Below are 27,256 nucleotides of genomic sequence, written 5' to 3' on the forward strand. Positions count from 1 at the left end.
CCCTCTCTGCCCCCCAAGCCCTTTGTGCCCAGGCCCCAGTGCGGCCCGGCTCGGAGAAAGGGAGAAAACCCCCAGTGCTCAAGGGGGAATCCACCCACCGCCCTGCTGCTGCCCCCGTCGCGCTCTGGCCTCCCTGCCCCCCGGAGCTCTGCCAATGCCTCTCACTTCCAGCCCGCAGCCCCCTGCTAGTCCAGCCTGGCCGCCCAGCCCCACCCGTGCCCCTCGATCTTGGGCGGGCCCCTCAAGACGTGTGTGACTTGGCCCCCTCGGCAGTGTCCGCACCCCCGACCTGCTGCCCCCTCCTCCCCCTTTTCCAGCCCCCAGTCCTGCCTTGCTCCCCCTACCCCCCACGTCCACTCCTGCCCCTCCCCTGAGGATGCGGCCCTGAGCTGGGGCCGCCGACGTCACCGCGGCGGGGAGGACGGGACTGTCGCCACGACCGGTCCCCACCCTCCTCCGCTCTGCTGCTGGCACCAGACGGGGAGGGGGCGGGTATCTGAAGAGCCCCCCACCAGGCTGGGCCCATCCTCATTCTGCTTGAAGAACAGACCGGGGCTCTGAGGCTCCTTTGCCTGACCCCCCCCCGACCCCCCTGTTAGAGTTTATGGCCTGTGCTCTCCTCCTCGGCTCGGAGCTCGCCCTCCTCCAGGCAGCCCTCGTCCTCCAGCCCGTTGAGATGGGCTTTGCTGGGCGGCAGCCTCTCGCCGCCCTCCGAGGAAGGGCCGGGCCGTGGCGGCGTGGCCGTGGCGGCGCCGTTGCCACCGGCCCCCTCGGATTTGCCGAAGTTGAAGAGTTTGCCCGGGTTGAAGGCCTTGGTGGGTGACTGGACCCTCTCGGTGCCCCCGTCCCTCTTGGTCTCCGGCGATTTCAGGAACTTGAAGCTGAGGAAGCCGGGCAGTTTGTTTTCGCTGCCGGTGGGGGACTGGGGGGAGCGGGCGGGGGCGGAGCCGGCGGCCCCGGCGCCGCCCCCCGACAGGAACTTGCCCTGCAGCGGAATGATCTGCTTCAGTTTCATGACGTTGTTGGTGGCCAGCAGCGAGCTGGGCCGCTTGGGCTTCTCGGTGCCGTGGGCCCCTTTGGTTTTGGCCTGGCTCTTCTCGTGGGCCGGGTCCTGCCCGGCCGCCTCCGGCTTCCCCTCGTCCCGGCCGGACTCGCGCTCCTTGCGGGCGTGGTACTCGGCCTGCCGCTGCCGCTCCTCCTCCTCCCGCTTGCGCCGCTGCTGCTGCTGGTAGTGGTGCTGCGCCTGCCGCTCGTGCTTCTGCGGGGGGACGGAGCTGGTGAGCAGCAGGCGCCTGGTGGGGGGGCTTTGGGGAGCCTCCCGCCACCGGCCAGGGGAGGTGGCCTCGAGGCCGAGACCCCCCCCCAAACTTGCTCCGCATGCCCCGCCCAGCGGGGGCTTTGGAGCTGCGGCCGCGCCACCAGGACTCACCTTGAAGGCCTCCCTGCGTTGATACTCCAGCTTCGCCATCTCCTCCGCCACCCAGGCCGGGATGTCCGGGATGGCCACTTGGATGAGGTACTTCAGGAGCAGGGCAAAGTGCTGCGGGAGGAGACAGGCTGAGAGCTGGGGGGGGCCTCCATGCGGCCGCTTTAGAAACAGCCCCGGGCTCAGAGCCTGGAATCTGACCGGCCCCAGGTTCCTCGCCCTCGGATCCCAACCCGGGCGGATCCCCTGTACGTCCCCCCCACAGCAAACACAGTGCCCGTGTGCGCGACGCAAGCAGCAGCAGCCCTGCTCCAGAGACCCTACCATAACAAACCCCACACACAGCTCCTGCCAGAGACCCTACCATAACAAACCCCACACACAGCTCCTGCCAGAGACCCTACCATAACAAACCTCACACACAGCTCCTGCCAGAGACCCTACCATAACAAACCCACACACACACAGCTCCTGCCAGAGACCCTACCATAACAAACCCACACTCAGCTCCAGCCAGAGACCCTACCATAACAAACCTCACACACAGCTCCTGCTCCAGAGACCCTACCATAACAAACCTCACACACAGCTCCTGCTCCAGAGACCCTACCATAACAAACCCACACACAGCTCCTGCCAGAGACCCTACCATAACAAACCCACACTCAGCTCCTGCCAGAGACCCTACCATAACAAACCTCACACACAGCTCCTGCTCCAGAGACCCTACCATAACAAACCCACACTCAGCTCCTGCCAGAGACCCTACCATAACAAACCTCACACACAGCTCCTGCTCCAGAGACCCTACCATAACAAACCCACACTCAGCTCCTGCCAGAGACCCTACCATAACAAACCCCACACACAGCTCCTGCTCCAGAGACCCTACCATAACAAACCTCACACACAGCTCCTGCTCCAGAGACCCTACCATAACAAACCCACACTCAGCTCCTGCCAGAGACCCTACCATAACAAACCCACACTCAGCGCCTGCCAGAGACCCTACCATAACAAACCCCACACACACTTCGCACTCCAGCCGGAGACCCTATAACAAACCCCACACACAGCTTCTGCTCCAGAGATCCTACCATAACACCCCTCCCACACATAGCCCCAGCCAGAGACCCTACCATAACAAACCACACACATGGCCCCACCACTCAGGAGAGACCCTCCCACAACAACCCTCAGCCCCGCGAGCACGTCCGTACCTCCAGCACCACCACGGAGATGATGGCCCCCTCTGGGCTGAGCCATGGGAAGAGGCGCTGCAGCTGGCCGCACTGACCAATCAGGTAGCAGTTCACCACGATGGCCAGGACGCCCATGGCCTCCATCACTTTCTGCAAGACGAACCCCGGGGATGAGACACGCCACGTGCCCCGGGCGGGGACCCAGCCCATCTCCCCCAGCCAGGCCAGACAGACAAGGCTACTCTAGCTAGCTCCAAACTCGACAGCCGCCTGGGGCAGCAGATTGGGCCCAGCTGCCCTTCTGGACGGGCGTCGGGGCCAAATGTGAGTGGCCACAGGGTCCAGTGCGCGGCGTCACAATACCGCTCTCTCAGGGTACGTCTACACTAGCCCCCTAGTTTGATCTAGGGAGGCTAATGAGGGCGACCGAAATTGCAAATGAAACGCGGGATTTCAATATCCTGCGCTTCATTAGCATGTTCCTGGCCGGTTGCCATTTTAGAAATTGACGAGCCCGAAGTAAATGCCCGCGTCTACACGCAGCAGTGAAACGGGATTCCAAATTAAAGCCCTTAAACTGAATTAGCTGGTAAACCTCATTCCAGGAAGAATACCAGCTAATTCGAGTTAGGGCTTTAATTCGGAATCCCGTTTCACTGCTGCGTGTAGACGCGGGCAGTTACTTCGGGCTAGTCAGTTTCTAAAAATGGCGACCGGCTGGAAACATGCTAATGAAGCGCGGGACACTGAAATTTGCAATTTCGGTCGCCCTCATTAGCCTCCCTAGATCAAATAGGGGGCTAGTGTAGACATACCCTCAGACTTGGTCTGGCCACCGCTCTCTCCCGAGGGAGGAGTGGCCCAGCCAAGCCCTCTCTCCTCCTGTGGAGGGATTTGCCCCACTAACATCCTGTGGCAGGGAGTTCCGCAGGTGAAACAACTGCTCCCTCAATTTTAGTAACCATCAACTGGGGCTTATTCCACTCAGTGCGTTTGCTCTGAGCCATCAGGTAGAATTCTATGTAACAGGGCAGCAGGTCTGGGGCCAGCTCACACTGGTTGATGAGCCTCCCTCACTAAGTGCGGGCAGGCTGCTGCGAGGTGGGGGCTGGGCTGCCAGGGGGCCTGGCCTGGTCCGGTCCGTGGGGCTGATCAGAGGCCGGGACAGCAGGACTGGGGTCTCCTGGTGAAGACGGGGGCTGACGGCTGAGCCCATGAAGAGCCTTTGGGCCCTGTTTGGGGCGAGCGCGTACAGACCCAGCGAGAGCCAAGTCCCACCCCAGGCGGCGGGAGCCTAAGGAAGAGAGAAACCAGAGAGGCTGCAAGGCCCCGATTTGCCCCCTCGCTGGGATCAAGGCCTGTACCCAACCCCTAACAAACAGCAACTCCCGTCCCGAGGGCACCTCCCGCCAGACCGCTCCGAGCACACGGTCGCTCTGCTGGAAACATGCAGCCAGCTCTGGGGAGGAGCCCAGCACACGCACCGAGGCAAGCAAAATGCTGCACCTCTCCTGCCCTCCACGGGTCACAGAGCCCAGGACTGGGCGCCTGGCCGTGCCGCACAGGGATCCCCAGCAGCACAAAGGGCCACGAGCTGGCCCCTTTCCAGCCTCTCTGTCGCTCTGACACGTCCCTGTTCCCCCCCCACCAGCTGTTCCTGCTGCCGCCCCCACCTGCCACTGCCCGATGCTCTCCACCCGCTGGCCGAAGGGGCGCTGCAGCCCGGTGCACAGCTTGAAGGCGTCGCTGCGGATCTCGATGACGTTGTTGATGAGGGCGCACAGGGCGGCCAGGGGGAAGGCGGAGGAGAAGAGAACCACGTAGCCAAACTGGATGAACATCTCCTGGTAATCCTGGAACGTGTCCTGGGGGAGGGGAGGAGTCACGCTGGGGGGGGTACAAGTCCCTGCTGCCCCATGGTCCCATCCTGCAGCCCTGTTAGCCCAGCTCTGGGTACCCCCCCCCCCACGCAGTGCTGCCAGTGCCCCCCAGCCCTGACCCACAGTCCCCTGCTAGCCCAGCCCTGGGGACCTCCCCCCGTCCCAACTCGCAGCCCCTGCTAGCCTAGCTCTGGGCTTCACACAAACCCAGCTCAGCCCCAACCCACGGCCCCTTGCTACCCCCACCCTGGGCTCTCCACACACCCAGCTCTGCCAGTGCCCCATAGCCCTGACCCACAGCCCCTGCCAGCCCCGCCCTGAGCTCCCCCAATGCTGAGCTCCGCCGGTGACCCAGGCCACTCGGGCGCCCCTCTATCCCAGCCCTCACCTCGTACTTCTTCATGCAGCTCTCCACCTCGGCCTGGGTGAGCTGGGGGGAGTAGTTCTCCTCCGGCGGGTCAATCCAGGAGGCCCGGTTCCGCCTCCTGCCTTCCTCCTCCTCCTCCTCCTCCTCCCGGCTCTCGGGCGCCGGGCCCCGCCGGGCCCGCAGGGTCACCGCCAGCTCCTTGGCTGGCGGGAGGGGGCTGCCGGAGGGCCCCTCGCCCTCCTCCTCGTCCTCGGGCAGCTCGAAGACGGAGGCGGGGTCCATGCCCTTCTCCACCATGGTGGGGCTGCCCTCCTCCAGGAAGCTGGCGTCCTCCATGCAGCCCAGCTCCCGGCTCCGGCGCTCGGCCCGCTCGATGAAGCTCACCTTCTTCAGCTTCAGCCCGCAGTCCAGCAGGCTCTCGTCCTCCGAGTCCGACTCCCGCTTCTCCTCCTCCTCCTCCTCCTCCGGGACGCCGCAGCCGCCGTTGAGACACTTCTCCCCCTGGGTCCCCTCCGGGGGCTCCGGGCCCGGCCGGGCCCCCGGCTCCGCCGCCCGGGGCTCCGCGTACCGCTGGGCGAGCAGGCGCAGGAGGGCGTGGGAGACGTCGCGGACCTGCCGGAGGCTCAGCTCGCCCCGCTGCAGCCGGCGGTACAGGTGAGGCTGCGCCACTTCCTTGACGTTCTGCAGGAACTGGCGGGTGATGAGCAGCGTGGCCAGCATCTGGGGAGGGGACAGGCGCCCGGGCGGGCGTTACGTCGGAGCCGGCTCCCCGGCCTTCTGTACCCCGCGGGCGCTGCCCCGGACCTGGGTCGAGGGGGCTTGGGGAGAGGCGCACGGGGCCCCGCAACCTCCCCAGAATGTCCTCACGGACCCCCCATCATTGGGGCAGATCCTTCTCATGCCCTCAAGCGCCCCTCGAGCGTCAGTGCCCCCCGGCTGCGGCAGGGCCAGTTTGCTGTGCGCCCTCGGAGGGCGAGGCGACTCCGGCCACCCTGCTGAGGGAGTCGGGGTGGGGAGAGGGGCACCCTCAGCACCCCCGGGCCCCAAACCAGCCGGCACAGGTTGGCAAATCCAGTCCAACGCCGTGGGGCTGATTGGAACTGGGGCCCACCAGGCCAAAGGCGCCTCGCCTCCTTCCCTGCGCCAAGAGGGAAAGGCCCCCACCCCCCCCAGCCAGCCCCTCTGCCCTGGGGCCAGACCAGAGCTGACCCCGCCCCCCCAGGGGGGTAAGGCCCAGGTTTCATTCCCCACCCCAGCCCTGGGCTATTGCTCCCGAGCGCCCAAAGGGACCTGACCCGCCCCGTGGCTGTTCCCCAGGGCGGTCCGGCCAGCGGGGCTACCCCGCCTCCCCCCCACCCCCCTGCTCCTACTTTGGCTCCTGCCAGGCTGCAGGCAAAGCTCAAGAGCCCCTTAAAGGAGATGAGAAAGAGGTGGAGCTGGAGGAGGAGGAATGGGAGGAGAGCGTCTTTGAGCTGACGCAGGAGGCTTTGGGAGAGAGAGAAGATGAGCAGGAGCTGCGGAGGGGAGAGACGGACAGACAGAGAGAGAGAGAGACAGACAATGAAGAGGAGAGCGCCAGCCAGACCCCAAGTCAAGGGAGGGGTTTGGGGGCAGGGAGCCTGCCTCGGGGCGCCCCTGTGCCCCAGCCGAAGGCGATGGAGCTGGGCGCAGGCAGACCCGGAACGGAGGCGTCCGTCCCCACCAGAACAGGGGGCGCGGGGCCAAGCGAAGATCCCAGCTGGATTTAGCTCGGCAGGGACCCTGCCGCCCTCTCCCCCGGCTCACACACCGGGCCCGGGGCAGGAGCGCCCCCCCCCCCCCCTTACCTCCTTCAGCCGCTCCATGTCTTTGAGGTAGAAACCGATGTAGAAAAGACTTAGGTAGGAATTTACAAACTGAAACTGCCGGGGAGAAAGAGGGAGAGTCAGCCTGGAACAAGCCAGCCCCCCGCCCTCGGGATCCGGGCACTCCAGACCACCCCCGTCTGACTCAGCCCCAGCGGGCACGGGGCAACCCTACAGCTGCCGGGGCGGCCGTGACCACAGGGGCTTCCCCTGCACGCTGGGGCCCTGGCGCGGGGGTTCTGGGACACAGCAGTGGGCAGCCAGGTCAGCGGGACTCCCTTCGCGGTCAAGGCTGGTGCAGTCACGGCCACCAAGCAGCAGGGGGCGACGTGCTCCCTGCGCAGAGCTGGCGTCCCCTGGGCGGAAGGATTCTCTCGGGCACGGCTGCTGATGGGCTCCCTCCCCGAGCCGCCCTGCACCACTGTGGCCGCTCCCAGCCAGGGCAGTACCACCCAGCTGATTAGCAGCACTGCCCCCCCCCCCCCCGCCAGCAGCATGTGTTTCTATTGGTGGTACACATTCCTCAGTGCAAATAACAAAATTTATTCCACACATAGATGGAAAAAATTAAAGGCAACACCAGGCAGGGCCCATCTGCCCCCTCCTCGGCACCCACCCCGGCTTGCTCACCAGGACCATTTTAATGATGAGGTGTTTCTCGTAGGCACTCTGTAGCCGGTAGTTTTCTGGAAAGAGAACGGAGACTCAAGCCAGAGCGGGGGGGCGGGCGGGGTGAGTCGGGGGCTGGAGGAGGATGCTCAGTGCCCGGCTCCCGCCGCTCCATGGGGCCCATGCACTGACCCCAGGATGCGCTTGCCCCCCGGGGCGAACCGGCATCCCCAAGACCGGATTAGCCCGGGGAGGAGCCAGCGCGTCTGGCCGTGCAGCGGGTTGTGAGTGGCCGAGGTCCGATGGGAAACGAGGGCCGTGCCCCACCCCTGGCTGGGTTCCCGGCTCCTGCAGGGGCCAAGCCCTCGCACTAGGAGCCGCCGGGCCCAGGGATCTGACCCCAGAGGGTTTGGAGAAGTCCCCAGCACCCCGTGACTCACCCATGTCGTTCAGCCAGTAGGCGATCTTCCTGTAGACGTCGTCGCAGGCGGTGACGATGAGGGCCAAGGCGATCTTGGGCAGGAAGCGGATGAGCCGGGGCAGCTCCTTAATACTCAACACAAGCTCCTGCAGGGACACGAGGGGCAGGGTTGTACGGGTTGCTGTGCCCACCTCCGCCCCTGAGCAGACACCCCACGGCTCAGCCACCAGGGTCCACCTGGGGCAGGAGCCTGTTTTCAGGAGTGGCCACTGCTTGGCAACTGCCCCAGCCTCTTTAGAATCCAGCTCCTGGCCTCCATGGTTTCATGTGGCAAGGAGTTCCACAGATTCTCTGTGCTGTCGTCCCAGGAGCTAGGGAGTCAGAAGGGCGCGGAGGGAGCCCCAGAGCGGGTGGTAACTAGCCTGCCCAGATGGCGCCGGCCCCTGGCTCTGCCCAGCCCAAGTGTGAGGAGCGGGGACCCGGAACAGCTGCTCCCAAGCAGGGCGTGGGGCTGGCGCAACGGCGGACGCAGAGGAAGGGGAGGCTCAGCCACAGAGCGCCCCCGTCTCCCCCCACCGCCCCTCCGGCACGATGGGATTTAACTTGCACCCGCGTGTGCAAGCCTTCCTACACGTGCAGGTGGGCAGACACACTCCCACGCCCAGGAAACTACTCCCAGCCGCACGCACACACCCGTGCACACACGCACACAGGCGTGCAAACAGCTTCCTGTCTCCTCTCGCCCTGCCCCACTCCAGGAATGTCGGCCTCCTGCCACGGGCCACCCCAGGATGGAACCAGGGCTTGGTGCATCCCCCTGGCGGGGGGCAGAGGGGGGAGAATGGGATTCAGCGCCCCCTGCTGGCGGGAGGAGAGGTGCCTGGCTGCGGCCAGAGGGGCTGGGCCGGGGCAGGGGGCAGCGTCACCCACCTGCAGCTCGAAGCAGCCCAGCATGACAAGGAAGACGAAGGAGAGGCAGACGAGGCAGACGGGCAGGCTGACCAAGCACTGGAAGAGCAGCCGCTTCCACGGCGGGTAGTAGAACTCCTCCGCGTTGGTCACCGGGCTGATCCTCTTGATGCCCTGGCGCAGGAGAGGAGCCCGTGAGCCGGCCCGCCCACAGCTCTGGGGAAACCGAGGCAGGGATCCACCTCCCCCCCCCACAGCTCCCGGGAGCCCCCAGTGCTCTGCAGCCCTGCACCTGGCGTAGCCTGGTGCCAATCAGGAGGGGCTTCACTTCCGGTCAGGGGCTTTTGGGTCACCCCAGCCCCCTGGGCTGCCCCCCTCCCCCGCCGCTCACCCGGAACTGGGGGCGGGGCTCCTCGATGGACTCGGCGGGCGTGTCCAGCGTCCCCCACTTGTAGGCGAACTCGGCTCCCCGCCGCTTCCACTCCTCCAGGAAGAGCGTGGCCCAGACGACGTTGAAGATGGCGAAGACCACGCAGCAGATGTCACGGCTGGTCTGGGAGGGAGGATGGGTTACGAACAACAAGCGGTGAGTAGCAAAGCCAGGAATCGAACCCAGGGGGCCTGACACCCGGTCCCCGCTGCTCTCACCACTAGACTCCCCTCCCCTCCTCAATCCCAGGGCTGAGAATACAACCCAGGAGTCCGGACACCCGGTCACTGCTGCTCTGACCACTAGACTCCCCTCCCCTCCTCAATCCCAGGGCTGAGAATACAACCCAGGAGTCCAGACACCCGGTCCCCACTGCTCTGACCACTAGACTCCACTCCCCTCCTCAATCCCAGGGCTGAGAATACAACCCAGGAGTCGGGACACCGGGTCCCCACTGCTCTCACCACTAGACTCCTCTCCCCTCCACAATCCCAGGGCTGAGAATACAACCCAGGAGTCGGGACACCGGGTCCCCACTGCTCTGACCACTAGACTCCACTCCCCTCCTCAATCCCAGGGCTGAGAATACAACCCAGGAGTCGGGACACCGGGTCCCCACTGCTCTGACCACTAGACTCCTCTCCCCTCCACAATCCCAGGGCTGAGAATACAACCCAGGAGTCGGGACACCGGGTCCCCACTGCTCTGACCACTAGACTCCTCTCCCCTCCACAATCCCAGGGCTGAGAATACAACCCAGGAGTCCAGACACCCGGTCACTGCTGCTCTGACCACTAGACTCCACTCCCCTCCTCAATCCCAGGGCTGAGAATACAACCCAGGAGTCCTGTCCTTGCTCCCCGTGATCTACCAGGCTCGGCTCTACTCTCCTCTCCGTACCGATGTGACCCGCCTTGCATGCCTGGGAGCAGTAGCCTCCCCAGGAATTGAAATTAGGGGGGGGTGTTCGAATTTACAACGGGGGTGTCAGGGCCGATGAGGGGTGAGACCGTGAGGGTGACGGTGGGCTGTATGGCACCATAGTTCACAAAACTGGGGGGGTATTGGGGAAATGTAGGGGGGTATATACCCCCATTGGGGGGTGTAGGGAAATCCCTGCCTGGGGGAGAGGGACACCGCGCCGAGGGTCAGCCCTAGGGAGTACTGCAGTTCCCTGCCCCACTGCACCCCCGCCCCAGGTCTCCCCCTGCCCTCGGCCCGGCCCCCTCACCTGGTCGTTCTCAGTGAAGGTGTAGAGGATGGCGCCGAAGACGGCGGGGTACACCATGGCCGAGGTGTAGAAGCCGAGCCAGGCAAAGTACATGGCGATCTTCACCCCGAAGTAATCGCAGATCTCGTCTGCGGAGGGGAGAGCAGGAGTCAGCAGCCAGGGCTGGGCCGTGGATGGGGGTGGGGGGCAGATGGAGGGGGCAGGACTCTGCCTTGGGCTGGGCTCTGAGTCCAGCCACTGGGAAGTGGGGCCCCAACCTCCCTGCCGGCTGCGTTTCCGGCCTTGGTCTCTGGGTGCTCACGCCTGTCCGGGGACACGTGTGCAGCGGGGGAGAGACGCGGGCGGGGCTGGCGGGGAGCCAGTGTGGCCCGGCTATCAGCACCTCGGGGGGAATCCCCCCTTTTGGACCTTCTCCTGACCCCCGGCACTGGAGCGCCGGCCCCGCCCGGGAGGGGTAACGCTGCTCCCCAGCGGGTGGGGCGGAGGCAGCAGCTACGTACCCAAGGGCTGGGCCTCGCAGATCGCCTGCACCCAGGACTTCATGAGCCGGTTGAGGATTCGCTGCTCGTGGACGGGGAACACCTGCTGGATGACGCCGCGGGCCACCAGCTCAGGGACTGCGGGAGGGAGGGAGAGCAGTGAGCGGCCAGGGGCCCAGCCGGCCCCTCCCTGGCCCCAAGGCATAGGGGTCTCTCCCCTCCCCCGGCCCCAGCCGGCCCCTCCCTGGCCCCAAGGCCCAGGGGTCTCTCCCCTCCCCGGCCCCAGCCGGCCCCTCCCTGTCCCCAAGATCCAGGGGTCTCTCCCCTCCCCTGGCCCCAGCCGGCCCCTCCCTGGCCCCAAGGCCCAGGGGTCTCTCCCCTCCCCTGGCCCCAGCCGGCCCCTCCCTGGCCCCAAGGCATAGGGGTCTCTCCCCTCCCCTGGCCCCAGCCGGCCCCTCCCTGGCCCCAAGGCCCAGGGGTCTCTCCCCTCCCCCGGCCCAAGCTGGCCCCTCCCTGGCCCCAAGGCATAGGGGTCTCTCCCCTCCCCCAGGCCCCAGCCGGCCCCAAGACACAGGGGTCTCTCCCCTCCCCCAGGCCCCAGCCGGCCCCTCCCTGGCCCCAAGATGCAGGGGTCTCTCCCCTCCCCCAGGCCCCAGCCGGCCCCAAGACACAGGGGTCTCTCCCCTCCCCCAGGCCCCAGCCGGCCCCTCCCTGGCCCCAAGACGCAGGGGTCTCTCCCCTACCCTAGGCCCCAGCCGGGCCCAAGATCCAGGGGTCTCTCCCCTCCCCTGGGCTGTGGCCAGGGGTGCAAGCTGGAGACCGGTGCCAGGGGATGATATAGGGTTGGCAAAATCTACTGGTCAGTCCCCTCGGGATGAGCAGCTCCTGACTCCCAACAGCTGTGAGGCTCCTGCTGCCACAGGCACACGCACACGCACACATGTGTGCACACGCACACGCACACGCACGGGCTGCCAGGCATCGCTCAAAGGGGGTAACTGGTCTCCCCCATCTGAACCTCCTCTTTCTCACTAAGGCGCATGCTCCCAGCAGCCTGCCCCCCCCCTTCCCCGGCCCATGGCACGCCTGCTCCCCTCCCTCCCCCGCCACCCCCCATGCTCTGCCGCTAGCCCCAGAGCCGCTGGTCGTTCCGCTCCCCGGGCCGGTCGGCTGGGTGGGCCCCACACTCACTGATGGGCTGCCCCTCCAAGAAGTGGATGTTGTGCAGCGACTCCCCGTGCTTGGCCCGCAGGTTCTCCAGCCAGTACCGGATGATGCTCTGCCGCTCCTGCAGGCAGAGGCGGGGTGAGCGGTGGGGCCGGCCGGCAGGAGCCCCAGGCCCGGCACCGAGAGCCCCCCCTTGGCTCCCCCCCGACAGCATCGTCTGCACCCACCGGGCGGCTGTGCATGGAGCCAGAACTCCCGCCAGGACCCAGGACGCGAGCTCCAAAGCCGCCCCCCTCCCGATGGACTCCCTGCCCCACAGCGTCCATGCCGGCGAGAAGAGCTGGGGGGGGCTGTCCTCCCTCCACTGCCCGGATCCCCCCCAGCCCAGAGCCCCGGGGCCGGCCCACCTGGGAGCTGAAGAAGAAGAGCTCGTTCTCGATGTTCTCGTAGATGTAATCCTCCTCGCAGGAGAAGCTGCGCGTGCCCCCCCCGAACTCCGCCTTCACCGGCTTCCGCAGCCCGATCTCGTCCGCCCCGCGCAGCAAGCTGCCCCAGAGAGAGAGGGGGAGCCGTGAGAGTCGGACGAACCGCCCCCCCCAAGGACGCCGGGGTGGGAGCGAGCTGGAGGGAGCCCCCGGGGCCCTACCTCTCGTAGGTGGCGGTGACGAAGAAGGCGTACACCTTGGTGTGCCGGTGGTGCCGGATCTGGATGATGAGCTCCGGGATGCCCAGCCGGATGTGGTTCAGCAGCCAGAGCAGCGTGTGGTCGTCCGTCGTGTCTGGGGGGGAAGAGGCGCCGGGAGAGGCGGGTGGGCAGCCGCTCGGGCACCCCCCCATCCGGGACGTCCCGCGCTGAGCTTTCGGGGGGGCGTGACGAGGCTGCTTCCCAGGGGAGTCTGGGGGGCTGCTGTCTTCCTGACCCAGCTCTGCTGTTCCTGCCCTGCCGACGCCCCTCGAACCTGATCCACAGCCCCCTCCCCGCAGGGCTCCAGGACTTGGGCCAAAAGATTATTCCGGGGCAGGGGCAGTTTCCAGCTGGTGCAGGACGTAGGGAGGGGGAGGAAAAGGAGTCAGCGCTGACCCCCAATGCTCTCTAGGGGGCGCTGTGCCAGGCAGCAACGGCCAATGAACCGAAAGAGCATCTGGGATCCGTCACCCGCCCCGGCGGTAGGGCGTGAGCCCCGGCGTCCTGCCCCATCCCAGCTGCCTCCTGCCCGTCCGGGCCTCTTCCAGTCCCATGGCACTGTGCTAAGCAGCGGCCACGTCCCACCCCAGAGGTGGCTGCCCGCCAGGCCGAGCGGCCCCTTACCGGCGAAGGTCATCAGCACGTCGCAGTTCTCCGTGGGCACCGTCTTCATCCAAGATTTGTGGGACATGATGTAGCGCCCGGCCTGCAGCAGCCGCTTCCCAAAGAGCTTGTCTGCCAAAGGAGCCAAGACACGAGGGTAAGTGGGGGACGGAGCTGGGCTGGAAACAGACGCAGGGGACATAGATCCCGGGGCTCCAGCCCTCCAGGAGAGGGGGGAAAGGCGGGGCTGTCCCAAGAGGAGTGGCCGACGGGCGGGGAGGCCAGAAGAGACTTGTCAAAGCAGAGACAGGGCTGGAACCGCGCCTGACCCCCAGGGCACATGACCAGAATGGCTTAGCGCAGGGGTGGGGAACCTACAGCCCATGCGGCCCCCGGCTTGCCTGGATCCGGCCCCTGAGGCTTGGGACTCCCCTCCCAGCCTGCTCCTGTGCTCTTCCTCTCGCCCAGACCCTACACCCCAAGCCTGCTTCCCGGCAGCCCCTTTCCACACACTGAACCCCGATTTTGCCCCCACTCCAGAGCCTGTGGCCCACAAAATCTATAGCCCGGGGGGCCCTGGGTGCTGCCATGTGATGGTCTTTTTCCTCAGTCGGGGGCCACGTCCGTGAAGGTTTGTTTGGGGTTTTTGGCTTCTCGCTTTTGTGCAGCCCCCAACTGATTTTTCTGTGGTTCGGCAGCCTCCCACCCCAAAAAGGTTCCCTGCCCCTGACTTCGAGCCAAGGAGACGTGGCCGGATGGGGGCTACACAAGGGTGTGGAAGGGGGGCCAGTTGCTGTCCCCGGGTAAGCCTGGCACACACTCTATAGCACAACCCCCCCAGATGCAACACAAATCACATCGCAGACATGACACACACACACACAACGCACTCACAATGCACTCACAATGCACCCCTCCAAACAGGCTTGCACCAGGTTCCCCTAACCCTAGCAGAGCCATCCATACGTGAAGACACATGGGGACTGTCCCCGCATGCCTTGTTTGGAAACGAAACCTTGGCCTGTTTGGAAGGATGTGGTAGGACCAAGCCTGGGGGCCAAGATCCTGAGGTCAGTTATCCTGGTGCAAATATGGAGTAACCCCTCCGAAGCCAGTGGCGTGTCCGGAAGGCAAATCCAGAGGGGCTTAGATCAGGATTTGGCTCAGGAGCTATCACCAACTACCCAATACAGCTCTTGGCCTCAGGGATATCATGTGGCCAGGAGTTCCACAGGCCCTTTGTGCCGGTTTAAAAAAGCATTTCCTTTTCAGTGTTTAAAATGCCTCCTTTCCCTGTCACCAAATGCCCCGGCCCTGCGTTGTTAGAAGAGGCTAAGGAGAAATACATCTCCTTTCTCTAGGCTGCACGTTATCTTATATGTAATGGGGTGGGGTCCTTCAGGGCAGCTATAGGCCCCCATGTATGGAACACGGGAATTGTGGGAGATGTAGTTCCCAAAGGGCCATTGCCGCAAGGCATGCTGGGAAGGAGGGTCATGGACTATATATTCTCTTGTCCCATTCGGCATGTGCTGAGCCGGGGCCTCCATGGAGCCGCCCCCAGCGACGCTCAAGTCTCTTTGCCCAGTGGCTGCTAGAACCTAGGTCTCTGCTGCAATCCCGTCTCTGTGCCCCACTAGCTCGCCCCTTTGCCGCAGGCTATGGGGCAGCCTCTCCCGGGCAGGCAGCTCCTTCCTTTCTCAGCTGCAGGTCCCAGAGGCTTCTGCGTTTCCCCAGCTGTTCCGGATCGGAGGGGCAGCGGGGAGCCCTGTTGTGTGAAAAGGAGCCGGTGCAGACCGCAGGACAATGGTCCCCGTGCCAGCCGGCCGGTGGCTGGGCCAGGCCATCCGGCACTGGCCCGGCTGGGTCCCCTTCCCGGATCGGCGCCCGTGGGGCTGGACCCGGCCACTCCGGAGGGGTCAAAAGCTCTGACCAGGCAACCAGCAAAGGGGCTGCAGACCCCGAGCACCCCGAGAGCTGGAAGGGCTTCGGCTCGGGGAGCGAGGGGGGTGCAAGGAGCCAGGCAGGACAGTGACTCCGTGTCCCCTCCCCCCGCCTCCACGCCCTCCAGTGCCAGCCTGGCGCAAGTGCCCCAGCCCGCGTGCCAGGTCGCCAGGGCTGAGCCAGGAGCCGCCTCGGCCATTCAGCCTGGCACAGCGCCGGGGCACGATTTCTCCTCCCCTCCACCCCCCCTCGCCTCCCCCGGTCCAAGGCCGCCCCCTTGCCACCCTCCTGGCATGGAGCATCCTCTTACCTGCGTCCCCCCCGGCACCGGGGCCCCCCCAGCCGCAGCCCCTGCCTGGAAACCCGCTGCCGGGAAGCGAGGGGAGCTAGGATAAAAAGCAACCTGTCTCCATGGCAACCCGCAGCAGGCCCCACGCTGCAGCCCCCCTGGGAGCAAGGGGGCTGGTCCCTCTTCCCTCCCGGCGGGTTCGGTTCCTCCTCCCCGCCCCGGTTCGCTCAGCCAGGAACCCGACCTCCAGGAGTCCAGCAGCCTTTCCCCGCGCTGCTCCCAGCCGCCCGGCAAAAATCCCTCCCTTAATTCCCTCCCACTGCCTCGCGAGGCCTCTGGCTCCTGCCCGGCTCCCCCTGGGGTCCTGGCTCCCTGCTGGGCTGGGAGAAGTGACCCTGGTGTCCCCGGGCTGCCCCCCAAGGCGGAGATCCCCCGAGGGGCACTGGGGGAGCGCCCCTCGCCTGCGTCCGTCCAGGGTGGGGCTCCGGACGCGCACCCAGGCCGCATCCCGCACGAGCCGGAGTTCCCTCGGCTCCCGGCACCTTGCAGGATCGGGCCCATGGACCAGGAGCTTTGCAAAGCAGGGGAAGCTGCCCCTGGCTGGAACTGGGGCCGGGCCTGCTGGGCCAGCGGGGAGCAGCCCCAGAGAGCCCGGCTCAGGCCCAGGGGTAAACAGGACGCACCTGCCCCTCCGCTCCCAGTGCGAATGGGGCAGCAGAGCCGGGGGGGCTCCCAGGGCCTGAGCCTGGGGCCGGAACCCCACTGGAGAGCTACACCCCTAATCCAGGGAGGGGGCCTAGGAGACAGAGGGACTGATCCCGGCCCCGGGGCTAGCCAGGGACTCTCGGCCAGGTCCCCTGCACCCTGGATAGGTCCTGCCTGAGCTCCCTACGGGGACCTGGCGGGGCAGCTGCCTCCTGGCTCCCTGTCCATCCGCAGACCCTGAACCCCACCTCTGTGGCCAGCGGGACCTTCCCCGAGAGGCCCCGGATTCCTCTCGCTGGATGGCTCCAGCAGGCCCCGGCCTGGGAGCGGATCTCACCCCTTGGGGGAGCGAAGGTTTTGCAGAGACCCGCTAGACCCAAGCAGAGCAGGCATAAGAGGGGGGAGCTTCCCTCCCCCGCCCCCCAGCTCTGCTAGTGCCCCTCGAGCCCCCCCCCCACCCCCGTCCGCCGTGGTCTCTCTTGTGCAAACCCCACGGACGAGGCCCCACCGGGCTCCGACTCGGTGCAAAACGAGCACCTAGGCCGAGACCTGCCAAACTCATTTCACGTGACGCAGCGGGGGCTAGTCCCCGGGAGCATTAACCCTTTGCCTCCCTCCTCCTGCCCTCTGCCCGCCTCGGGCTGTGGGCCTGGCCCTGCAGTCCCTGTCCCGGGATGCAGCCCCGGGCGTGGGTGGGAGAAGGGAGGGAGAACAGGCCCGAGGCGTCTCCAGGCTGGGGAGCGCGCTGAAGGGAGGCCCTGTTCTGGCTGGGCGTGGGCGAAGGCCTCGGTTAACCCCTCGGGCGCTGCGGTTCTGGGGGCAGCCCCCTCCGTGCCAGGAGCACAAACAGTTTGGCCGCCCTTTGCCCCGGCTGTAGGCACGGGAGGGGTGGCCACGGGTCCTGGGCGTGTGTCTGGGAACTGATCCCCCTCCCCTTGCTGTGGGGGGAAATGGGGAGGGGAGAGGAGAGGCAGGCAGGCACCATGTCCTAGGGGCAGCAACCCATCATCTCCCCGGGCGTGCGCGGCGCAGTCCAGGCTGGGCCCCACAACTTCCCAAGCCCCCTGCCTGTCCGGGCCAGGAGCCGCCCTGGCATTGCCGGCTAGGCACAGAACAAAGGCCTGGCATTGTGGATTTGTGGGCACAGCTGCAGCGGGGAGGGGCCTGGAGAATTCCTGCTGCTGGCCTCCGGCCCCGGAGAGTTTCCCAGGGCTGTCGATTAGCCCAGGCCCTTAGCGCTGCCCCCTGCCCTGCACCCCCATACCCATCACCTGCTCCTCCCCCACGGCCACCTTCCCGTCTGCCTCCCTCCCGTCCCTCCGCGGGCGCTTGGGCTCAGCACGTGCTGCTGGCGATGCCTCACGAGACCCAGGGAGCCAGCCGGCCATCCCAGGGCTCCTCTCCGGATCCGCGGAGGGTGTTTGCCTCTGTTGCAAGGCCTTCTCCCCACCCGCCCCATTTCATTTCCAGCCCTTAAAGCTCCGGCGCTGATGTGACACCCACCCACAAAAACCGGAGGCGGCTGTTTCTGGAAAACCTCGGCCTTTCGCTCTCCCGTTCATCCGCCACGGCCCTCGGGTTGCCAGGTGTCTGGTATTCAACCGGACAGACCCGATTTGGGGCCTTCTGTCCAGAAAAAAAAAATCAGAAAATACCGGACGTCTGCAATGTCCGGTATTTTCTGGTTCTCCGGCTGGGCGCCCGACGGAAGCCTGGCGGGCGCAGGGGGAGTGGCGGGGAGGGGGGCGCGATCGGCGCTGGGAGCCTTTCGTTGCGTCTGACGTAGGAGTGACGCCTTGGGGTGGAGGAAACGCCCCGTCCGTGCTCCTGGAATCGTGCACGGGACGGGCAGCACCCTGGGATCTGCATGTGCCCGGGTCAGTCCTGCTCCCCGCCGGCCAATTCTCTCCCCCCCCCCGCTCCCTCCCCGGCCAGCCCCGCTCTCCCTGACCCTCTCCCGGCCAGCCCTGCTTCCTGCCGACCGGTTCTCCTCCCCCTGATCTCTCCCAGCCAGCCCTGCTGCTCCTAACCCCTCCCCACCAGTTTTCTTTCCCCCCGCCCCTCCCGGCTAGCCCCGCTCCCCTCCTGGCTGGTCCCCCCGATCAAGTGTGTCTGGTATTTTTTCTGAAGCTACCTGGTAACCCTACTCGGGGACGAGGCGGGAAGCCAGGCCAGCCCTGCAGCATACAGGTGCCACGCAGCTGCGCCCCCCCCCCCCCCTTTGCTTCCCTCCACCAGCAGCCTCTTGCTTTTCAGTCGTCCTAGAGACACTGCTGATGGAGGGTGAGTCAAGGCGGACCTCCCAACGGCTCATTTCATCCCTAGGGGAGACATTCACCCCGTGCGGCAGCGCAAGCACTAGACACTGCTGCATCTCCGGATGCATGTCACACCCTCCATGTTTCCACCACGTCAGCCCCATTTAAGCCCAGAGTTTAAATGGGGCGTAACCTTGTAGTGACCCTCACTCTCTCTGTGCTTGGTGGGCTGACCTGCTGTCCCTAAAATGCAGCCACCTAAAATGCTGCTGTCCCTAAAATGCAGTCCCTATAGGCAGGGCTGCTGTCCCTAAAATGCAGCCACCTCTAGGCTGGAACGTGTGGCAGCTTTTTAACAGCTGCACAGCAATTCTGTACAAGAGTTTGGGGCAGCAAGTAAGCCTGCAGCGGGTCTGATCACTGGCCAAAGGAGTGCCATTTTACAGGCAGGAGACGCCACTGTGGCGGTCGGTAAACACGTACCCTGTCGGTAAACAAGACCCCAATAAATTAATACATTTAGCTTCAGTAAGATTAGCTGAGTAATATCCTCCATGTTAATACAGAGTTCAAGACAAGGGTGCGGCCTCTGATAAACAAGAGAGACAAAGCCGGAACTCAAGCTGGGTGGAAGCCTCTTGGTATTCTTTTGTAAACTAAAGATGCAAACAACACCTGTGTAACATCTGTGATTCCATGTAGCACAGAAATCGGGGTAGTTTGAAAAGACAGAGAGATATGCTGGACACAAGACACCTCCCTGCCTCTGCCTCCGTTCCAGAGACGGCATGTCAATAGATGCAGTTTGCCTAGTGGACAGAACGTTGGACTGGCCTAAGGAGACATGGGCTCAAGCCAGTGGCAGACCTGGGAACTGCTGGGTGACATTGGAAAGTCACTTTGCCCGTTTGATCTGCAAAATGGGGTTAAATGATTGTCCTTCGTACAGCGCTTTGCGATGAAAAACACAAGGACTCGTCTTCATTCCTGGCTTGGTTTTGCTTGTCACAACTTGCAGGCCAGCTCCCGGGGGTGTCTGTGGGCACAGCCGCCTGACTCCAGTAGCGCTGCTCCCACCGGCCACCTCGCGCCAGCTGAGGCTCCGTCCCCGCCCCAGGGAACGTCACAAAGAGCATTGTTCGGAGTGGAGTCTCTGGATCGCCAGCCGAGAGGCCGCCAGAATGGGGGGGTGAGGACGTGGCTGACAGCTCCTCTGATGAGACGGGACGTGTGAGCGATGTCTGGATGAACCGGGTGACAGTATTAAAAAAAACAAAAAACAACCCGGGGGATTCCTCCAGCACAGATGTCCAGGGGAGACGGCGGAGAGACGGATGCAGCAGCAGCTGCTCCGGCCCCCTTCCATCTTGCTCTGGGCATTCAAATTCATGGCTTACGGACCAGCACATAAGAACAGCCCATGCTGACATGTTGTGTCAAACCCGGCGTGGGTCAATACACCCTGGTATCTCAGACCACAGGAGACATGTCTTCCTGACCCCAGCCAGCATCCTGTTTGTACCCTGGAGCATGAGGACTGACCGCCCTAGCGCTGCTGTTGCCCACAATGACACTGAGCTGAATAAAACCCTATCTTTGGCGCCGAGGGAACCTGCATGCGAGAAAGCAGGCTGCCGGGCCAAAATGCAGCCACCTCTGGGGTGGGCCGTGGCAGCCGAGTAGGACGGGAGGAAGACTCCAGCGCTAGCAGGGTTATAACGAAATGGTGGGCTCCTTGGGACGTCCATGACCCCGAGGCCGGCTTGCCTGGCGGTTTCTCTGCTGCGTGGTTGATTCGGGGCACTGTTCGTCACTCTCCCCGTGTCGGTGAGTTTGTCTCATCCCGTCCCTGGCTCCCGTGACCGGTGGCAGGTCCCGCCACTCGCAGCCTGCGTACTGACCCTTCCTTCTGTGCTCTGCCATCTGCCCAGTGGCAGGGAGAAGCCAGGAGGCTGCGGAGCCCCCTAAACGTGGGAGTTCGACGTTGAGGCTCGTGCGCCACGTGACAGAGCGGGGTCCCTTTGTGGGCTCCCACGCCCTGCTGCTGGGGGTCGTGGCGACGGGCTCTGCTGGGAGACGCCGGCGTGGCCCGAGCCACCCCAAAGCATGGGGAGGGCGGGCACTCCGGGGCAGCAACACTCCGCCCCCTGCAGGCGTTGTGGGGGCGGGGCCAGGCTGGCGGGTTGGAAAGGCAACGCCTTCCCCTGCCTCAGCCACCGGACCCCCGTGATCACACCTGACGCAGGGCAGAGGCCTCCTGCCACCAAGGGGCTGATCCAGCTCCTGTCACCAGCGCCAAGCGCAATCAAGAGAGCGACTGTCCCTGCCCGGGACCCTGCCCAGCAGATGGGGCTCTGACAGAACCTGGCCTGGCCCCCAGTCGGTCTCCTGCTCAGCCACCCAACTTGCATTCTGCTTCGGGCCCCCTTGCCGGAGCGATGAGCCAGCATCGGCCTGTCCCCAGCCCTGGGAAACAGGGCTCCATCTTGTTCACACCTCCACACACCGGAGGGGTGGGGGAAGCACATCCCACTTGGGAAGACAGAGCCCTCTCCTTTCTGGCAGCAGAAAAGCAGCTTCGGGTGGCAGCTCCAGGGCAACTCGCCCCCCTGGGACGGGAGTGAGCCCAGCCCATGGTGACGGTCACGCTGGGCTGTGGACACAGAATGTCCCGGGACCACAGGGTCGGATGCAGGGACCCAGCAGTCCTTAGAGTCCAAGTTACGGCAGGACCATTCAGAAGCAAAGGGCTCCCTGCTCAGTGATACCGTCCTGACCGTGAATGCCGATCTTGGTGCTCCAAAAGCCCAAGATCCCAGGAGAATCGCCACTCCCAGTTAGTCATAGAGGGTCTATGACACATGGATGACGGCACGCACACACCTCCCATTCAACTCGCTGCACTGTCCTCATCACTTTACTTAGCCTGCAAGATCCACGGAGCCTTCTAAACAGTCACAGCCCAGGAATTTAGGACAGGACGTGAAGGAAACGCCTGCACCCAATCAGCACCGCCCTGCAATGGAATTGACCCTCGCCCACTGCCACCGAGTGCAGCAGCACCCCGGCTGGTACCAGCTCGGTGCAGCTTGTGAGGGGAGAGCTGCTCCTGGTAGTCCCCTGCTGCAGCACTGACTCAGCTCCAGGGGAGCCCCGAACCCCTGCCCTGGGGCAGACCCTCCCCAGAGCCTCCCTCCCCCGCCTGACAAAGCCAGGAGCCTCCAAGACCTACCAGCGGCTGCCGCAGCACCGCTTTATAATGAGCTACAGCCCACCCAACGGGCTGGAATTCACGAAGAAGCCTCAAACAGCAACGGCTCCAGCAGGTGGGAAACCCCCCCCCCCCCCCCCCCCGCAGCGTGTTTCTTGGGCCTGGGGACACCGTGCTCCCAGCCACACGGAGATCAGCGCGGCAAAGAGGCGTCAGCCCCCGGGAGCGCTCTCAGCATTTCCCAGCCCTGCCGTGTATTTATTTACCCGCCCAGAGCCACGGCCCAGCCCCGCCGCCCTGCCGGAGAACAGGTTTCGCTGAAAGAACGCCTGCCGAGGAAGGAAACAGTCCCCACCCTGGTTCTCTCTCTTTCCACCTGCCTCGTCTCCAAAGGCAGCCCGTTCCCAACTCACGTCTCAGCTTTGCCCGGCGCCAAAGTACATCTGTTGTCTCGAGCATCTTCCCGACATTTACGGTTAACAAGAGCCTGCTCGCGGCAGCTCGGAAACGGAGAAATCGACGCCTGCCTGCCTGCGGCAAACCAGGGCGAGAAGAAAGTCAGGCCCAAGGGCTCTTCCTTCGCAGGCAAACGCCACGGCTGGGTAACGACTCTGCCAGGTGTCGGGAGGGCGCTGCTTTGCACTGACTGGACGTAGCCCCTTCCGGGCGAGCGGCCCTGAAGGGCAGGGGAAACTGAGGCACAGAGCAGGACAGGGTCTCCCCCGGGCTCATCTACTGTACATTCTCAGTCCCCACCGCAGCAGAAATCACGAGGCAGCACCCCCGCCCGTAATCCGGAAGAGAAGCCAGGAGTCCGGACTCCGAGCCCCCAGGCTGGGATCACACTTGACGCCCAATAGAATCCAGCCTCCAAGGGCCAGCACGGGGAAAGGACGCTAGGGTTCTCCTGCCCCAAGGGCAGATCTAGTGCTGCCTGCCTTCCAGACTCACTGCTGGAGGAGGTCTGTGCTGGGTCCCCTTAGCGCACGGCGCACACGCTGCTTGTGCCTAAGACCAGCACGGGGCCAGGATGTGCCAGGGTTCAAAGGAGTTGGGCCCGCCAGGGGTCCCCCCCCTCAAGCGGCGAATCCAGGGAGCAAATTCCTCGCCTGGGGCAGGATGAGCTCATACTCCTGCCGATCATGAATTATTTAAGTCTCGTTCCCAGAGTTACGATTCTAGGCCGGGGAACAAAGGACTCAAGTGAGCCAGCAGGCGGCGCCGCTCGGGGAAGGTGGGGTGGACGGGGGCCACCCACCCAGAGGCACACGCCACTCACACGCAGGCACACTCCCACGCGTGCACACTCCCACGCACTCACCGACAGGCACCCGCTAGCACTCAGGCCCCTGCACTGCCCCCGGCCTGCAAGCCTGTCCTCGTGCACAGACACACACGCCAAGTCGGCACGGGAACGGATGCGAGCACACGACCCGTGCCCACGTGGAAAGGGAGCACGTCTGCGATGAGGAGGGGAGAGCCCCCGGGAGCAGGCATCGGGCTGGCTGCATTAGCCACGCAGGCTGGGCAGAGCTCCACGCTCCACGCTCCAGGGATGCATGAGCCAAACCTCCCCCGCCGCCATCCCTGCAACCACCCTGCTGGGGAGAGGCCTGGTCCTTACATTCCCCCAACGTCAGCATCACACCTACGGCTGGGAGCTGGACCCTGCTGGTGCAATGGGACCTCCAAAGCGCCCCCCCCCCCCCCCCCCCCCCCCCCCCCGGTTCCTTCCTCTGCAGCTCCCACTGAGACCAAACATTCTAGTGCAGGAAAGTCCTGCCAGAGCCCAGCTGCCCTCCGCGCTGATTCAGCAGCTGCCTGGCGCCCGAGGCTGAACCCTGATGCAGAGCCCAGCTCTGGCGCTGCTCCCCGGAGGCGCTGAAAGGGCTGTAGCATCCCTCGGGATGCGGGGCCGGGAAACATTCTCCCCACGCCACCAACAGCACCCGAGGGTGAAATGATTTTGGCCAAGGTCACAGAACGGGCGAGTGGCTAAGGCAGGAGAACCCAGGAGTCCTGGCTGCCAGCCCCTCTTCCCCCCACCGCTCTACCCCGGCTCCAGCCACTATAAGAGAATCCAGACATCGCTGTTTTCACGCCTCCCCCCGTTCTAGCAGCACAACCACATTCCCTTCCCGGAGCCGGGCCACAGAACCCCGGAGTCCGGATCAGTCTCCAGGCAAGAACAGACCCGGCAGAACCCGCCCGAGAATTGGAGCCTCGTTTACGCCATCGGGACGCGGTGTGAGGGACGCGACTCCAGGCTCACCCTAGTGTAAATGGGAACAAAGCCTGGCCTACTAGAAAGAACGGTCCCGGCCATGCGGGTGACTCCCTTGGAATCAAGGGACCCTTGGGGGGCTGGAAACCTTCTGTCCATACCCTGGGGCAGGCTGGGGCTTTCGAATCATTTCTCTTTCCCATTCAAAGCAGCGCCCCGGGGCCGGCTCCCCGGCAGCTAACCTTGGGCTCACCCGAGTAAGGTCACGGGAGCCGCAGAGCTCTTCGGTACCATCCCGCCCAGCCCCGGGCGCCGAGGGAAACCCCGGGCGCTGCTGTTTACTCGGATGCCACGGCTCCTTCTGCACCCCTAGGTGCCCTTTTACTTGGAGGGCCTCAGAGAGGTCACGTTCTGGGCCGTCCGGGAATGTCGGGCTGGGTTTTCCCCACCGTTTTCCCCGGTCACCCACCCTGCGGCTGCTGGGGACCGTGGGAATTCTGGGCTCTGCCTGCCCCTTGGCACCGCTTCCCCTGCACCGACCCCTTTGGACTAGAGCGGACCCCAAACGCCGGGGGACCCCCACACGTCGGGGCCAGGCCCTCATGGAGTCAGGGGAAGCCACGTGCCCCAGAACGTTTTAGAACCCCCCCCCCCATTCATTCCCATCCTGCTGCCTGGAAGGAGAATCCCCCCCACACTTTGCCCCCCCCCTCCAAAGTCCAGCTGGCCGCACTGACAGCAGCAGGGCGCATCTGCAAAGCACCCCCCAGTATCCCCTCCTGTGCGCGGGGGGGGGGGGGGTCCCCGCCAAGGCGCATGCAGGGGACGCAGCTCTTGCAGGGGGGGCTGCAGGGGGGGCGCAGCTCTTGCAGGGGGGGCTGCAGGGGGGCACAGCTCTTGCAGGGGGGTAGCTCTTGCAGCGGGGCAGCTCTTGCAGGGGGGTAGCTCTTGCAGGGGGGCTGCAGGGGGGGCACAGATCTTGCAGGGGGGACTGCAGGGGGGGCGCAGCTCTTGCAGGGGGGCTGCAGGGGGGGCGCAGCTCTTGCAGGGGGGGCTGCAGGGGGGCGCAGATCTTGCAGGGGGCAGGGTCCAAGCCCAGGCCAGCGAGGTTTTACCGCAGCGCTGCAGGGAGACCGGCTCCGGGGCCGCGCGCACGAGCCTACCCAAGACCCCGGCCGGTGCCGGCTCCGCGTCCGCCGGGGCTCGCCGCGGCCGCTCGCCCTCCTGCGCGCCCGGGGCCGGCGCGCCCGCCTCGGGCATCCTGGCTCAGCGCGGCCCGAGGGCTCAGCGCGGGTGCGCGGGGGGGCCCGGCCCGGGCAGCGGCCGCGCCATGGGGCTGCGCTCCGGCCCCGCTGCTCCTCGCGCGGCTCCCCGAGCCCGGGGAGGGCACAAAGGAGGCGCGGCGCGGCGCGGCGAGCGGCGGCCTCGATAGTTTGGTTGGCCTCGGCCGCCCCAGCGCTCTCCGCAGCTCCGGGGGAGGGGCCGAGAGGGGGCGGGGTGCGAGGGGAGGGGAGAGTCGGGGTGGGGGTGGAGGAGTTTGTACGGGGTAGACGGAGGGAGGGTTAGGTGGGGGGATGGACGTGAGCGGGGAGGGGCGGCCAGGGCAGTCAATGTGGGGCTGGTGGGGGGAAGGGCAGGGATGGGAGAAGGGATGGAGGGCTGGATGGATAAACAGCATTAGGGAGGAGGCTGGATGGAAGGGGAGGTGTGCGGGGAGGGGGGATGGACAGAGCAGTAGGGATGTAGAGGGATGGATGGGGGGGTAGATCTGGGGTAGGGGTCTGATAGGAGGAGGGGAGGGAAGGGAGAGATGGAGCAGTAGGTGGGTGGATGGAGGGGGAGGGGGAGGGGTGGGATGGACAGAGCAGTAGGTGGATGGATGGAGGGGGGGAGGGGGGGATGGACAGAGCAGTAGGTGGATGGATAGAGGGGGAGGGGGAGGGGGAGGGGTGGGATGGACAGAGCAGTAGGTGGATGGATGGAGGGGGGAGGGGGGAGGGGTGGGATGGACAGAGCAGTAGGTGGATGGATGGAGGGGGGAGGGGGGGAGGGGTGGGATGGACAGAGCAGTAGGTGGGTGGATGGAGGGGGAGGGGGAGGGGAAGGGGAGGGAGAGGGGAGGGATGGACAGAGCAGTAGGTGGCTGGATGGAGGGGGAGGGGGAGGGGGAGGGGTGGGATGGACAGAGCAGTAGGTGGGTGGATGGAGGGGGAGGGACGGGAAAATGATTTTCCCAGTACAGGTTGAACCTCTCTGGTCCAGCAACCTCAGTGGTCCGACATGAGTTTAGTCAGCTGGATGCCCACTTAGCATGGGGGTGCCCAAGTTTCCTGCGGCCCCACACAGTTTGCTTACAGCCCCCAGGCCTAGCTCCGGGGCTCTGGGCTGTATTTTAGCTCCGGCTGACCCCTTAATGTCGTCGCAGAGCCCAGGAAGCAGGGGCAGCGCTGGCCATGCTGCTGGACAATATTGACCTCCGGTGGTTCAGCAAATGCTCTGGTCCGGTACCAGCCGGGTCCCGCGGGCGCCAGACTAGAGAGGTTCAGCCTGTCTAACCGTGCAGGGCATCAACCGAGATGAAGTCAAACCCCAGGATGCTCCCCCCCCCCCCCCCCCCCGAGCATCAGACAATGGTCCCTCTTTCTTGCCCACTGTCAGCAGCAGAACACCAGGGGCAGAGCAAAGATCCTGATTTGCAGCCCAGCCTTCGCTAGCCCCTGGACTCCACTTTCCTCCCAAATCTGGGGACAGGACCCAGAAGCCAAGTCCTCCTGCTCTAGCCACCAGGCAATGCTCCCCTCACAAATCTTCCTGCTTGGTATTCCCGCCTTGGCCCGGTATGGCCCTGGAGGTCATGCTGTTATTTCTAGAGCCGAGCCCGGGTAGAAATACAGGCAGGTAACCTGACCTGGGCTACAGCGTGCCTTGCTAATCTTCAGTGATCCATTTATAAATCTTCTCGGATCGCCTGGTGTAGGGTGTCTCCTTGGGGAGATTTCGGGGGGACATGCTGTGTAATTCCTTTTGCGGCCATCAGTAATGACCAGCCAAACTCTCACACCCTTACCTCTGTTTCTTGCTTGAAGGCAGCCCCCTGCCCTCAGGCCCTGGGATGCAGCTAAAAACCCCACATTGCACTTGCCCGCCTGGAGGGTCTCACTTCACCAGCAGGTGCCTGGTTTTGCTAACAACATCAGAACAGCCACACTGGGTCAGACCAAAGACCCATCCAGCCCCGTGTCCTGTCTGCCCACAGTGGCCGATGCCAGATGCCCCAGAGGGAATGAACAAAACAGGGAATCATCAAGTGATCTCTCCCCTGTCACTCATTCCCAGCTTCTGACAGAGTCTAGGGACACCCTCCCTACCCAT

The 27,256-nt window shown here is 65.0% G+C and overlaps 1 protein-coding gene across 2 annotated transcripts; it reads right to left on the reverse strand.

Annotated features, from left to right (window-relative positions):
- Positions 1 to 326: 326 nt before the first annotated feature.
- Positions 327 to 25,331, reverse strand: ANO8 (anoctamin 8). Of its 2 annotated transcripts, XM_075902780.1 has the most exons (18): positions 25,048 to 25,331; positions 13,275 to 13,385; positions 12,612 to 12,744; positions 12,373 to 12,511; positions 11,990 to 12,086; positions 10,820 to 10,936; positions 10,320 to 10,447; positions 9,050 to 9,211; positions 8,680 to 8,832; positions 7,769 to 7,895; positions 7,350 to 7,405; positions 6,702 to 6,776; positions 6,246 to 6,389; positions 4,897 to 5,595; positions 4,302 to 4,493; positions 2,647 to 2,778; positions 1,430 to 1,540; positions 327 to 1,258 (listed from the first exon to the last, which is right to left on the reverse strand). In XM_075902780.1, exons 1-18 carry the CDS (start codon positions 25,142 to 25,144, stop codon positions 596 to 598), a joined length of 3,336 nt encoding a protein of 1,111 aa, XP_075758895.1. In that variant the 5' UTR covers positions 25,145 to 25,331; the 3' UTR covers positions 327 to 595. The 2 variants fall into 2 exon arrangements, with proteins under 2 accessions (XP_075758895.1, XP_075758896.1); XM_075902781.1 differs by lacking the exon at positions 6,246 to 6,389 and having other exon boundaries at positions 25,048 to 25,329.
- Between the last annotated feature and the right edge of the window lie 1,925 nt (positions 25,332 to 27,256).

The sequence above is a fragment of the Pelodiscus sinensis genome, chromosome 19, assembly GCF_049634645.1.
Source record: "Pelodiscus sinensis isolate JC-2024 chromosome 19, ASM4963464v1, whole genome shotgun sequence".
Taxonomy (NCBI): domain Eukaryota; kingdom Metazoa; phylum Chordata; order Testudines; family Trionychidae; genus Pelodiscus; species Pelodiscus sinensis.

What these genes read in the sequence shown, in the direction of transcription:
- ANO8 (XM_075902780.1), bottom strand. Translation starts at nt 25,144, where the DNA reads ATGCCCGAGGCGGGCGCGCCGGCCCCGGGCGCGCAGGAGGGCGAGCGG. An exon ending in GTCACCGCCACCTACGAGAG is followed by an intron (nt 12,512 to 12,611) that starts GTAGGGCCCCGG and finishes TCTCTGGGGCAG; the next exon opens with CTTGCTGCGCGGGGCGGACG. An exon ending in AGCCCCGCCCCCAGTTCCGG is followed by an intron (nt 8,833 to 9,049) that starts GTGAGCGGCGGG and finishes CTCCTGCGCCAG; the next exon opens with GGCATCAAGAGGATCAGCCC.